This window comes from Apteryx rowi, unplaced genomic scaffold (genome assembly GCF_003343035.1).
Source record: "Apteryx rowi isolate R43461 unplaced genomic scaffold, aptRow1 scaffold_56, whole genome shotgun sequence".
NCBI lineage: Eukaryota > Metazoa > Chordata > Aves > Apterygiformes > Apterygidae > Apteryx > Apteryx rowi.
The window spans coordinates 1752281-1769786 of NW_020450827.1; the positions used below are offsets into that span (position 1 = coordinate 1752281).

Below are 17506 nucleotides of genomic sequence, written 5' to 3' on the forward strand. Positions count from 1 at the left end.
AAAAAAGAGAGAGACTGTGCTTCTTCCTGGGTATCTGCTGTTCTGGAGTGAAATCCTTTGCTGACATTCCATGTGTTGACTCAGTCAACCACTGTTATAATCATAGAGAGAAATTACAGTGAGAAAAAATTATAGCTCTTCCCGGCTTGGTGACTTGGAAGCCAGCTGCCTTTTGAACTTGACTAGCAGTTACCCTAATAACATGGAGAATATACACCAGGGATAGGAGTCTTTGTATCTCGGGAGGTTTAGAAAATGAAGGGGAACTTCAAATGGACTGTAGTCTGCTTCCTAATGTTTTACCCTGCTATTAAACACAGGGCTAGTGTGCTGGAGGGCAGGGATTTTTAAGTGTTAGCTGCTCAGCTCCTATCAAATTGTAGCGAGTTGGCTTTAGGTCTCTTAAGTTGTTCTGAAAATCACTGCCTAAATATTCAGGTGCTAGAAGGAAATAGTCCAGCAGGCTTCCTCTCCTCCGGGTTTTTGGAATGAACGTGATGGAGGAGTGGAGTCACCCCAAAGGAGATCAGAGTGCGAAACTGCAATAGCATCAGCTTAGGGAACGATTTGGGAAAGGGCTGGGCAGAGTGCTGGGGCCAGGGGAACTCGGCAAGGGATGATATTTAGACCTACCAGGGAAGTTTAGATCATATTCTACCCTAGTGAGTTCTGCTACTGTATGGCATCAAAATTGGTCCTGTCCTGGTAGAGAGCAAGAATCTAAATGGGGGCGAAGCAGAGACAGAAGCAGAGACCCAAAATGAGGTGATGCAGCGGTGGCTGTGCAGTAACTTGGGGCAGAGCTGGAAGTATAAATCCAGCGTTTCGAGTCCAAGGGCAGTGACCGCAGAGCTGCAGTGTCTCACCAAGGCTCTGTGGCTGTGTGTACATAACACCGCGTTGTTCTGCAGAGATCAGCCTGAATTTTGTTTCTTTTTGCACCCAGCAGCAGAGATAAAAGAGGAACTTTGCAGCAGGGGACTAGTGCTTCGGGGAGGCTGGGCTGCGGTATATGGCTCATTTCACTTTTTAGCAGCTGGTGGTAGTTCTTCTACAGCAAACAAATGAATTTTAATTTTCTAGAAATTATGCAGAAGTGTCCACTTGCTTGTATAAAAGCGTGTTGTTGCTTTATATGGGGAGAAGCTTCCTTGAACTCTGTTACTAAGTTAATGAACTTGCCACACAGAAGCACAAAGTCCCTCCAGCCCTTTCTCTCCTCTCTTCTTGAACTCCCCCCAACAGTGTCTGCGCCTCCACGCTCGTAGGCCCCTGCACTGATTCATGCTAAGTCTCGTTTGCTTCACTGACTTCTAACTTGCAGCTTCCTGCTGCTGTTTGTTGCTTTCATTCAGCGCAGGCTTAGAATGAGAAAGTCCAGCCATAACCAGAGATGGACGCTCTCCCATGGTGAGCTACTCTTCCCAAGCTTTTAAACCCCTCTAAGTCCATTAGGCATCGCTGCCCGGAGCACTGTGTGCAGCTACTGTAAAGATGCCAGCCGGCCTCGCTGGGGCTGGCTGTGCTTCTGCAGAGCTCTGGGGCGTTTGCTTTCTGCCGGGTGGGATTGCAGCCGTTGCTCTGGTGGGGTTGCTGGGGTCTTGCTGGAAGTAAACGAAATGCCTCTGCCAAGCCCTTGATGTCTCTTGCCAGTTAGCACAGAAGGAAGCAGCTGTTCAGGCCTCAACATACGCTGCGTGTTATTGTGTGGGGGGGTACTCTGGGCTGCAGCTATTGTTTGTGATGGCTTTGCCGCTGAGAGACTAGGCTCCTCTGAGGAGCCGAGAGGGATCTTGGGGTTGGGTAGCTTTACCTGCGGTTATGCAGGAGGCCTGCAGCATGATAGGGTCCTTCACTCTGGCCTGCCTACCTTCTGGGCTGTCTTTCCTTCTTAGGGTTTAAAGGTGAAATCAGCAGTGTCTGGTTTGGGGCTGGAGTCCCATGAAGGCATTGCAATTCAGCCTGGCTTTCTTTTCCCTATTTTCCCATCCTCTGCTTTCCCCAGAGCAGCTACTCTGGATCCTGGCCCTCGCTCCTCTCCTGGTCTTCTGCCTCTTTAGCAACACCGTTTTTTAAAAGAGCAGGTGCCCGGGGCCTCAGCTCTGTTTCTGTTTTGCCTCGTTCTGCTCTGGACCTCTTCCATCTCTGTAGCTGCGGGAGGAAGGAGTGGATGCAGCCTGTACCACACGTGCTGGAGCCTGGATACTCTGATTTAGCCATGAACTAATGAATGTTGAAATGGCAACAGCACTGACAGTGCAGCCGTCTTCCTGCAGATGTAACTGACCTAGATTTTTCCATGCATCCGAAAAGAGGGATTTGGCACTCACTCCAGAGAAGTAACCGATGTCGTGTGTTTATGCAATAGCACTTAATTCCTCTTGTTCCATATAATGGTTGGGATCACTAAAGCTGCTTTCCCACTGCATGGGGAAGAGTGGCGCTTCATGTTCTTTTCTTCAAGAGCTGCTTTCAAATGCTCTTTTTGCTTTCCTGTGTCCAGTGCCCTCTTCCCAATGCCACGCGCCTTGCACGGAGGAGAAGTAAAGAGCTAAAGGATATCATTTGACAGAGTGTTTTCTGTGCTGTCAAATTTGAGCCAGATCCTCAGCTGACATAAACAGGCTACTGTTGTCTTACAGAAAAGTCTGGGAGCTCTAAACAGGATCTTGTTGGACTTTGTGCTGGTTGCAAACAAGGCTTTTGCCCCACACATCTTGCAAGCTAAGTAAAGACAGGCAATAAATGGATAGAGCAAGGAAAATGGGGAAAAATAGGCCAGCGCTTGCTCAGACCAGTTGGTTTGTCAGCTCTGACCTGTTGGCTTCAGGAGCTGCAGCTACTCAGTGCCTGATAGACTCTCTGGGCATCTTACCAGGACTGGGGCCTCTGCGGGATGCAGGTCCTTCAGCTGCAGCAAAAAACCTGTCTCCAGATCCAGCTCTCTTTCACCAATCCGTTGCCCCTTCCAGCGTTGCTCACACCTATGGGAAGTGCATTTGGTACTTCGTAAGGTGCAAGTATAGTAGTTGGGTCCCTCAGCTAAAGGCTTCTTTTCTGTAGACAGAAAAGCAGTTTTAATAATAAAATAAAAAAAACAGTCACCTCCATTAATGTTACAACATTTGCATTATAAAAATGTGTCAGGTGGTCAAGGTCATTTCCACACAGGAATCTGGGCTTAATGCTAACTGGAGTAAGCATGTTCCAAAACGCAGTTGTCTGTGATAGGTTTTCAGGGCGTGTGTTGCGTCTAGCTAGATAACGGTCTCGGTCACCTTCAAGCTGAGGCAAGGTCTTAAAGGAAAGCGGGAAATGGTGCCTCCAGCGCTTTTCTTGTCGTGTTTTTCTCAGCAGTTTTTTGCCCTCCTACAAGTGTTCGATCCCTTGGCTGCTTTTACCTTCCCCTGAGCTTAACTCAGCAGAAATCATCCTTGTCAGACAGGACCTTTTAACTCTCCATGTTGGGAATTGGCCTCCCTTGTCAGGGGAAGGAAGCTAGTGACACCTGAAAGAAGTGGTGGCTAAAACTAAATGCGGTATTTCTCAGTTGGGATGGACTCGGGCGAGTGCTGGCAGTACAGTGGGATTCTGCGGCTTGGATCAGTGCAGTTTTCTCACCTTTCCTTTGGCCTCTTCAACTCATAGATTCCCTCAGTCTCTTAAACACTGAATTTTTAAATCTTTCTGGTCAGAGGGAGAAATGTTTAAGGAATACAGATTAGCTCTTCCTGTCTAGCATACTTTAATCATGCTTATAAATTGCCAGTTTATAACCAGCTTGGGGCTGTGCCTGTATCCTTGCACAACCCTCACTCCCATGGAAGCCGTGTGCGTTTAAAAGGAATGCAGAGATGGGTATCTAAGAGTTATGGCTTCTGGGAACGCTCTTCTTCCCCGCTGCAGTTAGTGTTGGGACTGCAGACCTCTGTGACCGTGGGTAGGACACTTGATTTCTCCATGCTAGCTGCTAGCTGTCTGTAACAGGAGGTGGGTTTGTTGCCAGTGGGTTGTAAGCTTTAATTCCAATCGAGTTCCCCTGGACCCCCATGCAAGAGTGCAGTGCCAGCTGTCCAGTTGGGTAAGGATTCCTCTCTGCCCAATCTCGACCGTATTAGCAATGCAATGTGGGGCTTCTGCCTTCAGAGCTGCCTCTGTGATGCCAACCTGCCTTCTGGGCTTCAGCTGGTAGCAGGACTTTTGGGATTCACCTCTGCTTCATGTTAATTTAAAACTCTCCAGTGTCAGAGAGCTCTGAGTGGGCTGTGATTGTTTTTCCTGCGGAGCTGCTGAAGAGCCCGGCGTGCGAAACCCTGGGAGCACGCCTAACGGACAGGGTCCCTGTCCCTCCCGGCTGGCCCCAAGATCCATGCGGATGCAGGTAACCAGTCCCTGCAGCTCATGATGCAGATCCCTCCTCACTGTCAGGGTATAAAGCAAAGGAAGACCCTGTGCGAGTGAGAGAAGAGGTGAGCCCTGTGTGCATGAGGTGCTTGTGGCTTCCTTGATCCTGAAAGTCTATTTTAATGGGAGGAACCGTTAGACTTTAACATGCAAACGGTACTGGGAGACATCTCAGTGTATTTTCAAAGCCCATCAAAAAGTGCCATGCTTTTGGAAGTTCCCTTTTCTGACCACGTCTAGGCCATGTTTTCACCAGATTGCTTTGTTCCTGAAAGTAGTTACATATGTGCAGTGTGCGTATTTTTGGAATCTGGGAGCCTCTGTGGTGTTTTACATATGAATGAAATTCCCTGGCACAGCATACAGACAACGTGAGCTGGTAAAGGAGTTCCTTGAGAATGATCCTCTATTATTACACAGCACCGCTTTTGTGCGAAGCGAAAGAAGGGGGAAAATTCCCAGAGTGTCTCACAGCAAGAGAAACTGCAACGCAATAGTGCTTTAAAATCTCATTCCACAAATGCATGTCAGTTAATGGTGCTTCCCGGCTTAGGTCTCAGGAACTGATTCATGTCTTGTTCCGCTAGAGTTTTATTTATTTCAGATATGATTTCCCAGGCTTTGTACAATTCTTGAAAGAGAAGAGTTCAGCTAATAATGGGGTATAAACTGCTTTTCAGACTGATGTACACAGACACTTCATCCACCATGAAGTGGAATAGAAATGTTTTGTTAAGTCTTTAGCAGTAGTTGGGAAAAAATGTAGACGTCCAGGATGTTCTTACATGAAATAGAATTTGGCCGTGATACCAAGATGAGCGTTGCTGCTGCTGCTTTGCAAAGCAGTTAGTCCTTCTGCTATACAAATACCCTATAAAAGGGGGAAATGGCAGCTGTATGGAAATGACTAGCACCAAGCTGTCCCGCAGCATGGATCCGGGGCAATCCGAGCTATTGATCCGTCTGGCCTTCCTGTCTGAGACAGGAGACGACGTTGAGGCCGAGAATGTAGTAGATGCCTGTAAAGGCTCCGGGCGTGGAAAAAATAAAAGGCAGGGTCTTGAATGTAGGAGCTTTTCTAACTGGTTTGCTGTAGGGGTCCTGGGCTGAAAGAGCCACATTGAGGCCCAGTTTCCATCTTTGCATTAGCCAGATCAGATGATTCCCAGGACCACATCCTTTTCTGCCTTAATCGCAGTGCTTTGTGCCCCCAAACCTGGGGGTTTTTCATAGTCTGGGAAAACATCAGACTGCTTGAGAGGCCAAACAGGGCTATTTCAGACCTGGAAGAAGGAAACTCAGCAGTTTGGGGCTGCGTCACAGAATTTTTCATTTAAACTAAAGGTGATCTAGTTAGTGCCTCCTACAGGTTATTATTATAGCAATATCACTATCTGTTTTGCAGGACATATTAGCCTTACTAAGTAAGTAAAAAACAAACAAGAACCCAGCAGATAGTCAAGTGTGTTCAGAAAACTGGCATGTGCACTATGAATGTGCCGATTGGTCTCTGTCCAGAATAGATTTGTTAGAAAATAAGTTTCGTATATGGATACATGGACATTTGAGTCTGATTCAACCCTTGCTTTCTTGTCTCTAATTCTGCTTTACTATCATCAAAGTCAGTGGCTTAACTGAGAACAGAATGGGGATCCTTAATGTATTAACAGAAATGGAAGTGGTGTGATGGTGACTGATGAGAACCCCCTTCCTAAAGCATCGTACAACTTGAGAAGAGGGAGTCTGTAGTCTTTGTCCGGTGAGGGGAGATTTCTGTATGGCAAATATACAGAGGGAAAGGGCAGGTTCACCAAGCAGGCCCCTCTTTTTCTTTTTCTCCTTCTTCTCCTTAATTCTCTCGTAAGCTGTTAATAGAATTTGTCTTCCATATGTGCCTCAGAACTCCTTGCATTTTACTTATTTTGTTGGAAATAAATTTCATCTTTTTACTCCTGAAAACAAAAAGCCCTCTCAGGACCCTCATAAATTTCCACTGTAAAAATTCCCGTTGTGCAGTTGTGTTCCTCTTTGGCTCCAGTGCCCCCTGAGACAACCATGGAGAATGCAGTGAAGCTGAGAAGCCAAAATCTGTTAGTGACAATGATGCAGATCTAGAATTGCTCCAGCTTCCCGGCTAGTGGAAAAAGCCTGACAGGCAGCGTATAGCTCTACTGACCTGAGAGGGACAAAACTGCCTTACGGCACTTGATCTTTTGTTCTCTTGTTTATGATCAAACTTTTGCCCCTTTGGATGTTGTTATAATTGTGTTTTGCCTTGACTTTAAATCCATGGCTACAAACAGCAGTTTACTCAATTCCATTCCCTCAAGGTTTACAGGCCAATTTATATGGAAGTCTTTGAAGTCCTGCATACTTTTTCATGGGCTTCGACTGTGGAGTATGCCTAAAAGAAAGAATAAATCTTGGAATCACTTGAAGATCTTTTTTGAACTTGGCTCTCCTCCTCCTTTAACATGGTGACCCCTGAGATGTAAGCCTAGCTGGATGTATAATAAACCTGTACTGTAAGGCAATGGAGCCTTTATTTTTTTGCTCTGATCTAAATGTGTAATCATTCCAACTGTTGAGGAGGGTTATTAATTATTGTTTGGACATGTGGCCTCCTATTCTTTAAATTTGTGTCCAACAGCCATTAAATAATTATTCATATTTTGGATCTAATCAGACGGCTAAAAAGACAAATGAAGTATCTGTATGACATCAGCGAGGGAATAACAGAACATTGCAGTCTGAAAATGTAATCACCGTAGCGCAGATATGTCTAATCCTTTTGAATCTGGTCCAGTTTCTGATTCTTCTTAGCAGAGTCTAATAAATTGGATGTAAAGTGATAGAAAACAACATGTGATGTCCTTTAGCCTGCCTTCTCTTGTGTTAGTTTAGCAGACACATACCAACAAACAATTGTGTGGTTGTATCAGCGTGGTAAATGCCGTTCTGTGCAGAGCTCTTTCTCTTCAGAACTAGCTCTTTGATTTCGCTATCTTTTCTTGGAGAGAAAAAGTATGGAAATAAAACCCCCAAAATGTGCAAAACCAAAATCTGATTGCTGGATCCAGGATGTTAAGAAAATTGTTCACTTGAATTCTCCTTAACTTTGTGAGGTCAAGAGCATCAGTTTAAGTATGTCAAGTACGCAGGATGTTACCTTAAAAGCTATCTTGCAGCTATCCTTTCTCGTCCTATATCCAAAATATGAGCCAGAATGTGGTTTAGAGGAAGAACTGGATATGAAACCAGAATATAGGAGATATGAGGGTCTTTTAGGTTGCTTGATTTGGGATTTTTGAGCTCAAGAAATGCTGAAGTCCCTTTCTAGCCTAAAGTGATACAGATCCAGTGAGCTAGGAGTCATGTTTCAGTACTTAGAGCAAAAGTCTCATTGCTGGGAAGCCTGGTTTTTGAACAGCTTTGTCACTGGATGAGGCAGCTTTCTGTAGCTCAGTTTTTTGTCCTGTAAAAAGGTTGTAATGATACTTAAGTAACTCTAAGAGGGGTTGGGCATCTCACTGGTTGAGAGTTTGAGGTCTTTGGATGAAGTAGGGTATTTGCTTCTGCGATAATCTTCTGTGGAGCTGCTTGGCTTAGTCAAGGGCCTGATTTTTCAGTTTGTGTCTGTGGATTTTATTCCACTTGCTTTCATAGCATTGCTCCCCATTCACACCAGGGCCACGCGATTCCTGCTGCAGCCCTAGACTGGCGACAAGTGCAGACTTCTAAGCAGGGAGCTGTGCAATTACCACGGCTGAACTTAATTACAGTCTCTCAATAAAATGGTTTGCGACAGAATGTACAACTCAATAAATTTACCAGATTTCATCGCATGCAGTTGCTGTGAAGATTAAGTAGTATTAAAAAGGCAGATGTGTTTATAACGATCAAGCTGCTATTTAAAGTTTTTGGTTGGGGAAATCTGCCTGCTAAGAGTTAAGCTTAATGTTAGGGATTTACACCTTATAAACTCCTCTTAAACAATAGGCACATTTAATGCTATTAGGAGCCTGAAGTAATGTATAAAACTGCAGTTTATAATAGCAGCTAGAACCCTGCACACATGGTGTTGTTATATACACAATTTTTGTAACAGCTGACCCTAACTGTTTTTTATGTGGTCCATATCAAACAGTTTTTCTTGGTGGTAGTGTTCATTAGATAAAGACTGAGAAAAATTTCACACATGTTTTAGATGACACTTAATTAAACAAGTTGAAATAAAGCTTTACAGGGGAAAGCTAGAACCAAGGGCTATTAATAGAAACTTCAGGAAGAGGCCGTTAGCAAGCCAAGGCCTGCTCAAATGAGGCAGGATGCAAAAAAGAAAAAAATTGAATGTGCTACAATACCAGGAAGCTATAAAACGTGTTAATCCCCACCCATGAGTACATCCATCCAAAAAACAAAACCGTGTAGTCAATGAAAGGCCAATAGCTGAATTCAGCTGTCCCGCTGAGGTCTAGAACAAAAGTAATTTCTCTTGCGCTTAGCGAGGAGTCAAAAATACACAGGCATGGCTCTTAAATTGCATTTCTTTGAGAGCTTCAAAGTGCCAGGGAAGTATTATATGGGATCTTTTATAGCTTCAGTCTCAAAGCGTTGAGGCTCTGGTTAGATTCCCCGGTCTCCTGGACGGGATCCCTCACGTCCGTGCAGAACAGCTAACTCAAACCTCCTGCTCGTTCAGGAGCTGAGCAAGAGCTCCAGATATCCTAGTGCTTTGGAAAAGCCCTTAAGGGACCAAAAGGCCACAGTGTATCAGAGTCTGTAGGAAGAAGCCAGGATGCGATGCAACATTTGTAAACCCACTGTTTAAGTTGAGATTGGCACCGTTTTAAATGTGCTCTGCAGCCAGTGGGCTCATAGTTTTTAAAATAAGTGAGAAAATGCAGCAGGTACATGAAGAACAAAGATTTTCTTAAAGCCAGCCCTTAATACCTGCACTGATTAGTGATATGGTTAGTAAATGCTAGTGTTCTTTAAAGTGACACTGTCACTTCTATCCTATTTAGATTTTCATGCTTATGTTAACTTAATACTACTTTATTTTTCCCCATGGTTGGAAAGTTCCCTTTAAATCGATTCCTCTCAGTTTTTGCCTTCACCTTGCATCTAACACGAACAGCCTGATGTACGAGTGGTTGTTATCTCTCCCCCACAGTATTGAGCCATTTGGGCTCATGGACACATAACATTTCAGTCTGGCTGAGTGCCAGCTCCGGTATATTAAAGCCACACAGATAAACTAACAGTGGTTAGTGTTGTTGTCTCACTTCGGCTTGTTGTCTGTTGTTAATCTTGAACTGATTGATTTGTCCAAGGAGGAGTGAGGGATCATGAGAGAGAGAGAGATGGACAGAAAAACAGCCATGGATGATGGGTGGGTGGGAACTGAAATATTTAGAAGTGAGAACAGCTCCACCTTCTAAGCAATGTAAAATGGCATGTAATGATGGGAGAGCAAAGCCAGGCACATCAGAGAGGTAATAGGACTCTTAGTGATTGTGGCTGGACCAGTCATGGCGTTTGGGCACACAGGTGTTCAAATCCCCTTGGCTTTCAAAGGGAGGTGGACTCTCAGTTTGTCTGGGAAGAAGACAGACAGACTATCCAGTCAGTTTGGTATCTTGTTAGTATCTCAAGAAGGGAAAAATTAGATAATTTGTAAAATACAAGATTCTGGTTTTTGTAAAGCAGTTACTTTGCTGATGTAAACTAACTTGCTTCCTGCTTGTGTGTGGATGTGGCTTTGATTTATGCTACCTGGGGATCTGCTCCTTTATTTGCAAGAAGAAAAATAGTGGAGGTTTTTAGCAAAATTTCAGTCTAACCATATTCTCATTCTTAATGGGATCATTATAAAACTCATGCCTTATTTAAGTTCCCTATATTTCCCTTTTTTGAGATCAAGTCATACAGATAGCCCTGTAGTCAGGCAAACGTTGACTTTTTTAACTTTATGCAAGATGGTGCAAAAAAAATTCTGTTGCTTTGACTTTTGGTGTTCAGTTTAGTGAGGTTGATTTTCCACTCAGCATTTCTCTGCTGACATCTATCTGCTACAAAGTAGGAGATGGATTCACTGTAATCCTTGCCTTGGTTTTACCATTTAACTTGCTGAGAGTATATTTTAAATAAAGAGAAGCATTAGGATTAGGTCTGAAATTCAGTGTGATTCAGGGAGCCAATGTAAGGACCACAAACTATTTAATTCCTCCTTTGAAGGTTTCAGCAATGATGAAGTGATACTTAAATGATCTTTTCCTTTTCTCTTTTTTCTTTCTTTTGTTTCTTTTTTTGGATCAAGCTTTGAGCTTAAACTGAGTTGGCAACTTCCTTTTCAGACCTCAGCAGCTGACATCATTTGCACAGCAGTAATCAACAACAGTAAGAAAACATCTGTGCTTGGAAGCAAGGAGAGATCAAGGCAACAGTGGTCTAGAAAGTAAAGGGGTGACAACAGTCTGTGTTGCAACAGTTTGTCTTGAGTGCATCCTGCAGACACGAGGCCACTCCAACTGCTGCAGGAGTTGAACATTCCTGGTTTCTGAGATGAAGGAACGAAACACAGGGCAGTGCAAGCAGTGGGGTTCCCTAGAGACAGATGGTTCAGGGAGGTCAGGACAGCACACTGCTTTTCACATGGGAAGGCTCTAGGGTGATTTCCACGGCTGGGTGTGCTGCGTGTTTTGGTGGATCAGAAGACCTTGTATCCATGGTCCTGTGGCAGATCATACCCAAAGGTCATCTGGGGAACCTAGGGCTGTGGGAACGCAGGGGATGGAGCTTTCATCAGCTGCTTTGTACTGCTCTGAAGCACAGCAACCTTAAAGAAAAAGCTTTTTGTTTTACTCTGAGCTCTTGAGTTCTGCCTGAGGGCTGGAAGGAGAATGTCCTTTGAGCTGTGTGTGGGCGATTCCTACCCCTACCGGTATGCAGGAGTAGTTCGAGCTCTCAGTTGTTTTAATAATATGTGAAAAAACATCTTGACTCTCCTCCTTTAAAGGATTTAGGCTCTTTTATACTTATGTGGGCTCTAGCCATTATATTCTTATTTAAAAAAAATAACAGCACCACTCATGAGCCCTAGTATGTGGGGATGTAGGTCATGATCTTGCAATGTAATACGCCTCCTCCATTGTAGCAAGAGATGGGACAGTTGAGGAGATGCTTGCGTTTATATCTGAATTACCCCTGGACTACAACTTTGGGTTTACATTCATGTTTCTCATGTCTTCTGCTCAGTATAAGACATGCTCATCTGCTGCTACGGCTGCCTCACCTGCAGCAGTGCAGCTGCCCTCCTGCTCCAGGCTGCCCCGTGTCAGGTGCTGTTGCTGACCAGCTGCAACTGCCCTTTCCATCACGTGAGCCGCTGTGCTGCCCAGGGATGCGCCTGGCACCATGCCTATCGCAGGATATGCTGCACCACGTTGCCCCTTCCCTGAGTCTCTTTGCACTGGATAGATCACAGGTTTTGAAGGCTGGTGGCTTACCTTGCATGTTCAGGCTCTGTTCTTGCTGACTTCTTCAATGTGAATACAATGAAGTGGTTGATTAGTAATATTTGCCTGGCGGAGAGCTGCTATGGAAACCTACTGTGTTCTGTTTTGATGGGGATGATGGGTGATTTGGCTATCAGCGAGCTCGAGGGAGCTGCTATGAGATGTGTCGGCAGCACAGCTTCCATATGAGATATTCCTAAACCCCAGAGCCGACTTTCATGCACATATGCACCACTACCTCCATCCCTTATCCTTATTACAACCAGCTGTGGTTTGACTTTGTCAAAGATCTGATAGAGCTCCCTTACCCCCTCTCCCACTCCCTCCGCAAACTCCCATTAGTCATACTTGGGCAGCGCATGAAATAAGCTGGTGATAAAGCTCTGATTCTGGACACCAGAGTCATTCCGAGGGGCTCGGTGCTGGGCTGTGAAGACTGCGCTGGGTTAACTCCTTGGTGCCTCCAGCAGAGCTTCCCCAGACCCATAAACCGTGTGGTGTTTCAGGTTGTTGGAGCTCTTACGGCACCTTTCATCTGCGTAGAGATGAATTTATCACTCTGGCATGTTAGAGATTAAATGGGCTTTTTTGGCTTTCTAATGAGTGGCCTGAGGAAGACAGCTCTTGTATTAAGGCAATGGCTGTTTGAGATCTGGGTTTTCTCTGTATCCCTTTGGTAACACAGGGAGAAAGTTATTTTTCCTCCTTGATGTTAATGCTATTTAAACTAAAGATTAACTTTGGCAGACTGACAAGGGGCTACATACGGGCCAGGAAACAACTCAGTCTGGAAGTTAGTGGGAGGTTTCTGACCATTAGGGAGGAGGAGCTCGTGGAACAGACACTGAATGACTTTTTTTTTAAAACAGGACAATTTATTGGCTGGTTAAATTTGAGTTGCTTTTGGGTGGCGAAAAGCACATCCTTGATCTCATGCCAGCCTCCGGGAAAATTTCAGAGCTTTCCTTCAGAGCAGGGGCTTTTTTAATGGGGAAGATAGTGCTATCTGAGTGGGGGTTGCTGCCACCCTGGGTGGAATAAGGCCACCAGCCGCTCCTGACCCCCTAAGCCACTGCTGAGCGAAGCTGTAGCTGTACTGGGGATGCATCACATCCTTCCCTTTGCAGGCTAGTGTGATACTTTCAGGGGCAAACACAAGCCTTTTAGAAAAGCACAAATATTTCAACTGCCATTTGTTATCTGTCATGTAGCCACCTGTGCAAAAGGGAGAGGTGGTGGGCAGAGCTTTGCAGGAGAGAGGGTTGGTTTTGGTAATCATCTGGGCTTTGTACAGTATTTGCACATCTCAGACATGTTGGAGACCTCATAACAGACTTGGGCAGCTGAGGCTCATGAGTCATTTGGGAGAGCAATACTGTTTTGCAGCAGGTTGAGAGGTCCCAGTGTAAATCTAGGTCTCAAGGCACCGCAAAACCAGTAAATCTAGGTTGATATGTCTGCTTGGGGGAGCAGCAAGCTTTGTACTTCACAGAAAGTGAATAGGGCCCAAGGACTTTGTCTCTTATTCCAGCTGTGATTTAGAGCTGACTGCTGAGCTGATGGCAGCCCAGATACTCACCAGTAAAGTTAAAAATAAACTGCTTGGATTTCTTTGCTGATAATTGAAGCAGCTTTTTTTGTGATTTGATGTAAAATCAAGGCAGGGCCCTCCTCCCTAGCAGCGCCTGTCCAGTTTGTAACCCCTGAAGTCCTGCAAGCTTTTCTTGCTCTCTCAGCAGCAGCTCAGTCCCTGAGATGCTGGCTTGCTTCTTTTGTTTCATCATGGCCAGGGGAGATCTTAGAGATCCCATGCGTTCAAATAAAAGTTTGAATATTATTCAAATTACTGGTTGGGATACTAAACCTTCAGAGCCAAATCTCTTTTGTTACTATTTGAGATTGGTCTGAGACTGTAGGACTTGGTGGAATGTCCTCTGAACCCATCTGCTGTTGGATGCAAGGCGTTAGGCTAGAACGAGCGTCAGGTTAAACAGGCGCCAGCAGCAGCCATGACCATCTTGTCAGCAAGTCTCTCTCCAGCTGCGACAGACTGTTGGTCCTGCTTCTTCCAGGCCTCGCTTGTACGCTGTTTATGGAGGGTCATCTTGTTTGGGTTGTGTCCCAGCACAAAACAGCTCTAAAACATGCATGGAGCCCCTGGTTGTCACTGCATGTGTGCCAGCAGTAATACATCTTTGCACTCTTTGGATACCTCTTCTAGCATCTCCAGAGGCCCAGACAAAGGAATTGCTTGAATAGGAGCTGCTGAGTATTGAAAGCTGCTGGCTGGTACTCGCAGGAGATCTTGCCTGTGTCATTGTTTGTTTGTCACCCTGATAGGTAACGGGGAGCGGTGTGCATGGAGCTCTCCGCAGCGCTTTGTGTTTGCTGCCCTCGGAATTTCATTTGCTCCATTCACAAACAGTTGTAGTCAGACAGGCTCTAGTAACTGAGCTATTTCCTTCTGCTTTTGCTCTGCAGTCGGCATCCTGGCTCCATTCTCAGATGCAGGGCTTTAGAAACCAGGTCTTTCAAACTTGGATATTTTAAGGGGAAGGGGATGCCTTCTTCTTCAGCTGCCTGTGCAAAGCACGCTTTGCATCTTAGCCAGCCAGGAAAGCTACTGTGCCAGCTATTTACCAATGCTTTTGTTTCTTCCAGTTGATCACGTGGTTCCTGAGCCAGGTTCCAGTTTGCTGACTGCATTTGACCAGTGGCGAGAATGGGCAGACAGCAAATCCTGCTGTGACTATTCTCTGCACGTGGACATCACAGAGTGGCATAAAGGTGTCCAGGAGGAAATGGAAGCTCTGGTTAAAGATCATGGTAAGTTCAGTTACGGGAAGGGAAAACCCTTCTGTTCAGAAGGGAAACCTTTCCCCTCCCCGTTTTTGAACACTGGCCCTTGCAAGTTTTTATTCTGACATCCCAATAAAGCTGTTCTGGGCCCATTCTAGCTTCTTGTTAAGGTTTGGACAGCAAGAGTCGCTGTTGTAGCGGCCCCAGGGGGGTAATTCAAACCAGCATCACTGCAGTGGGTTAGTTGGGGGAGCAGTGATTTGCAGCGGGTGAATCTTGCTGCTGCCAAGCAGAGAAGCACCTTTGTTCAGTGGAGATCCTTGAGCTGGGAAATACACAGATGGCTGGATTTTCCTTAGGGTAGGTAGGTGATAGCTCCAGACCTTAAACTGTTGTGAACAAGAGAAGAATTAAGCCCAGGAGGAACAATCCAGGACTGGTCACTAAAGGTGGAGAGGAGCTGAATAAAATGACCTCATAGGTTTTTCCCCTCTTTAATTTTCTTGACGTTTTGTCCTCGGGCTAGAATAATTTTCCATCCTGTTTGTAGTTTAAAAAAACAGCCTTTTACATCCTAATGAGTGTTTTCCCACACATGCTGGGTAAGGGCTTTTACTGGCTCGTGTGCTGCAGAATGGAGGAGAGGGAAAGCTGACTTATGAGAGCTCCCTCTGTCCTGGTCAGTACGAGCACAGCACGGTGGAGGAGGGCATGCCTACAGCCAGAGGCTTCCCAGCCCTCTCGCAGGAGGGAGCGGGGGACCAGGCAGCCAGGCCCTGTTGCTGCTTTTGTGCGTGCATGTGTGTGTGTGATGCATTTTGCTTATTTTTTTACTCAACCTCCTACAGTGCTGAATCCACAGAATTATTTTTCTTTCAATGTTAATGGAAGCCTAGGGGTTTAGCTGTCCCCACGGCTGGAGTGCAGGCTCCGCTGTTCTCATCAGCTCTGTTAATAAATGCCACATGGCTAAGGAGATCCTGGCTTTACACTGTGATCTGTTAAGTGTGTGTGTCCACGTGTGTGCGTGCACATGTGTGTATACATTTCACAGCAGATTAATTTATTTTTCTACCTGTCATTTCTGCTTGCTGGGGGGCTGAATGAGGAGGGCGTCTTTCTATGAGAAACGGTGGACTCATGAGGGGCTATGGTCAGATAAACTTCTCCAGTGGGTGTGGATGCCGGGAAGGATGACGACTGTCTATTTCTGGTGCTGCCAGTGTTTCTTTTTAATGTCAGTGGAGACAGGTCTGTTAGGGCATACGGCAAGAAAGGACAGATCCCTCCTGGTGCTGAGCATCTGACATCTCATGTAGTTTTGCTCCTAGAGCTAGTAGGATTGACCTATTCAGGCTGGTCATAGCATTGGACAAATACAAAATCAATTCATTTGATGGGGAAGAGAGTATAAAGGTTAATGTATGTGAGAAGATGATCAGACTCGAGACTGTTACAGTCTCACATCTTGTAAATTAATCTCACTTATTAAGGAGGTCACCTTATTTATGGAGCTACAGTGTAGCTTTTTCTGTGCCTGCAATTTGTATGTCAAAGATAATTTGTTTGTTCTCTTTCTACCAGGTGTGAACTCCTTCTTGGTTTACATGGCTTTCAAAGATCGCTTTCAGCTAACTGATTCTCAGGTAGGAAGGCTTAATGTTCACTTACTTCTGTCACTGCAAGCTGTGCATTAGTCAAATATAAGGGTTTGAATCAGTGCACTTGGATCTGACATTCTCTTCTGGTCTCAATCTCTGTATGTGTAACAGTACCTAAGGTTTGTAACAGTACCCAGCACTCTGGTTTGAAGATTGCTGTCTGTAATCTTTGTAATCTTTTTTTCTTTTCTTTTTTTTTTTTTAAGTAAAGGCCTGAAAGTCTTGGCTGGGCAAAGCAATGGCAAAACTCTCATTTTGAGGGAAGTAAGGGTTTATTCCAGCCCCTTTAGTGTGGCAGGAGTGGCAGATTTATAAATTGCTACTTGATGCCTAGACACAGGGCAAGACAGTGGGATCTCTGGCATAACTATTTTATGTGTTTGTAAGCTGAAATTGATCCTGATCCAGAAACCCACTTTCTGGCTTTAACATTACAATCACTGGGACCTTAAAAAGGAATTGCCCTGTTTGCTATTCAAGTGGATACGTTTGTGTACATTTGATTGTTGAAATGAGCAGTTTATATTTCTAAATGTGGTGGGAGGAGAGGAATGCCTGGGAGTCATGCGGAACAGTGTAGGAGGCAGTGGTGTATGACAGTTATCTCTAATGACTCTGGTAAGCATTTTAATGAGCGGCCATTGACTGAGCAGGCGTCAGTTGTGGGTTACTCAACCTGAGCCCTCTCAGTCTGGTTGCTGGAGTGCCCCGCTCCTATCCCAGGCGGGGAGAGGGGTGGGTGTAGCTTCTCCATGAAAATCAGATGTAAGGGTTTTTTTCATACCAAACACCATGAAACTGAAGTGTTTTGAAACCCTACGAGCTCTTAGAAACTACTCCAGCTATAGACTTGCGCAATTACTGTTTTTCCAGCGTGGTAAAAATACCAATAACCTGGCTTTTGAATAGCGCTTCTTGCCATGTCAGTACCATCTGATTGTACGGATGAGGAAAGTCAGGTGTGGCAGGAAAACTGGCTCATCCAGCAAACCACATCTTATGTTAATGCTTCCCTTTCTGTTTTACATTCTGTAAAATGCTGCATGCTAAAGGAAATTAAAGTATATACTATATAATAGTGTATACTTAAGTGTGCACTCGCTGTGTATTGTGATGTGTATT

General features: G+C 45.0%; 1 protein-coding gene across 7 annotated transcripts in view; it reads left to right on the plus strand.

The window, feature by feature from the left end:
- DPYSL2 (dihydropyrimidinase like 2) overlaps positions 1-17506 on the plus strand; it is a 75335-nt gene that overhangs the window by 38457 nt on the left and 19372 nt on the right. For all 7 annotated transcript variants that reach the window (XM_026081790.1, XM_026081785.1, XM_026081787.1 and 4 more), the window contains 2 exons: positions 14586-14750; positions 16308-16369. In XM_026081790.1, the coding sequence (XP_025937575.1) occupies positions 14586-14750; positions 16308-16369 (227 nt within the window). The remainder of the gene's footprint in view (positions 1-14585; positions 14751-16307; positions 16370-17506) is intronic.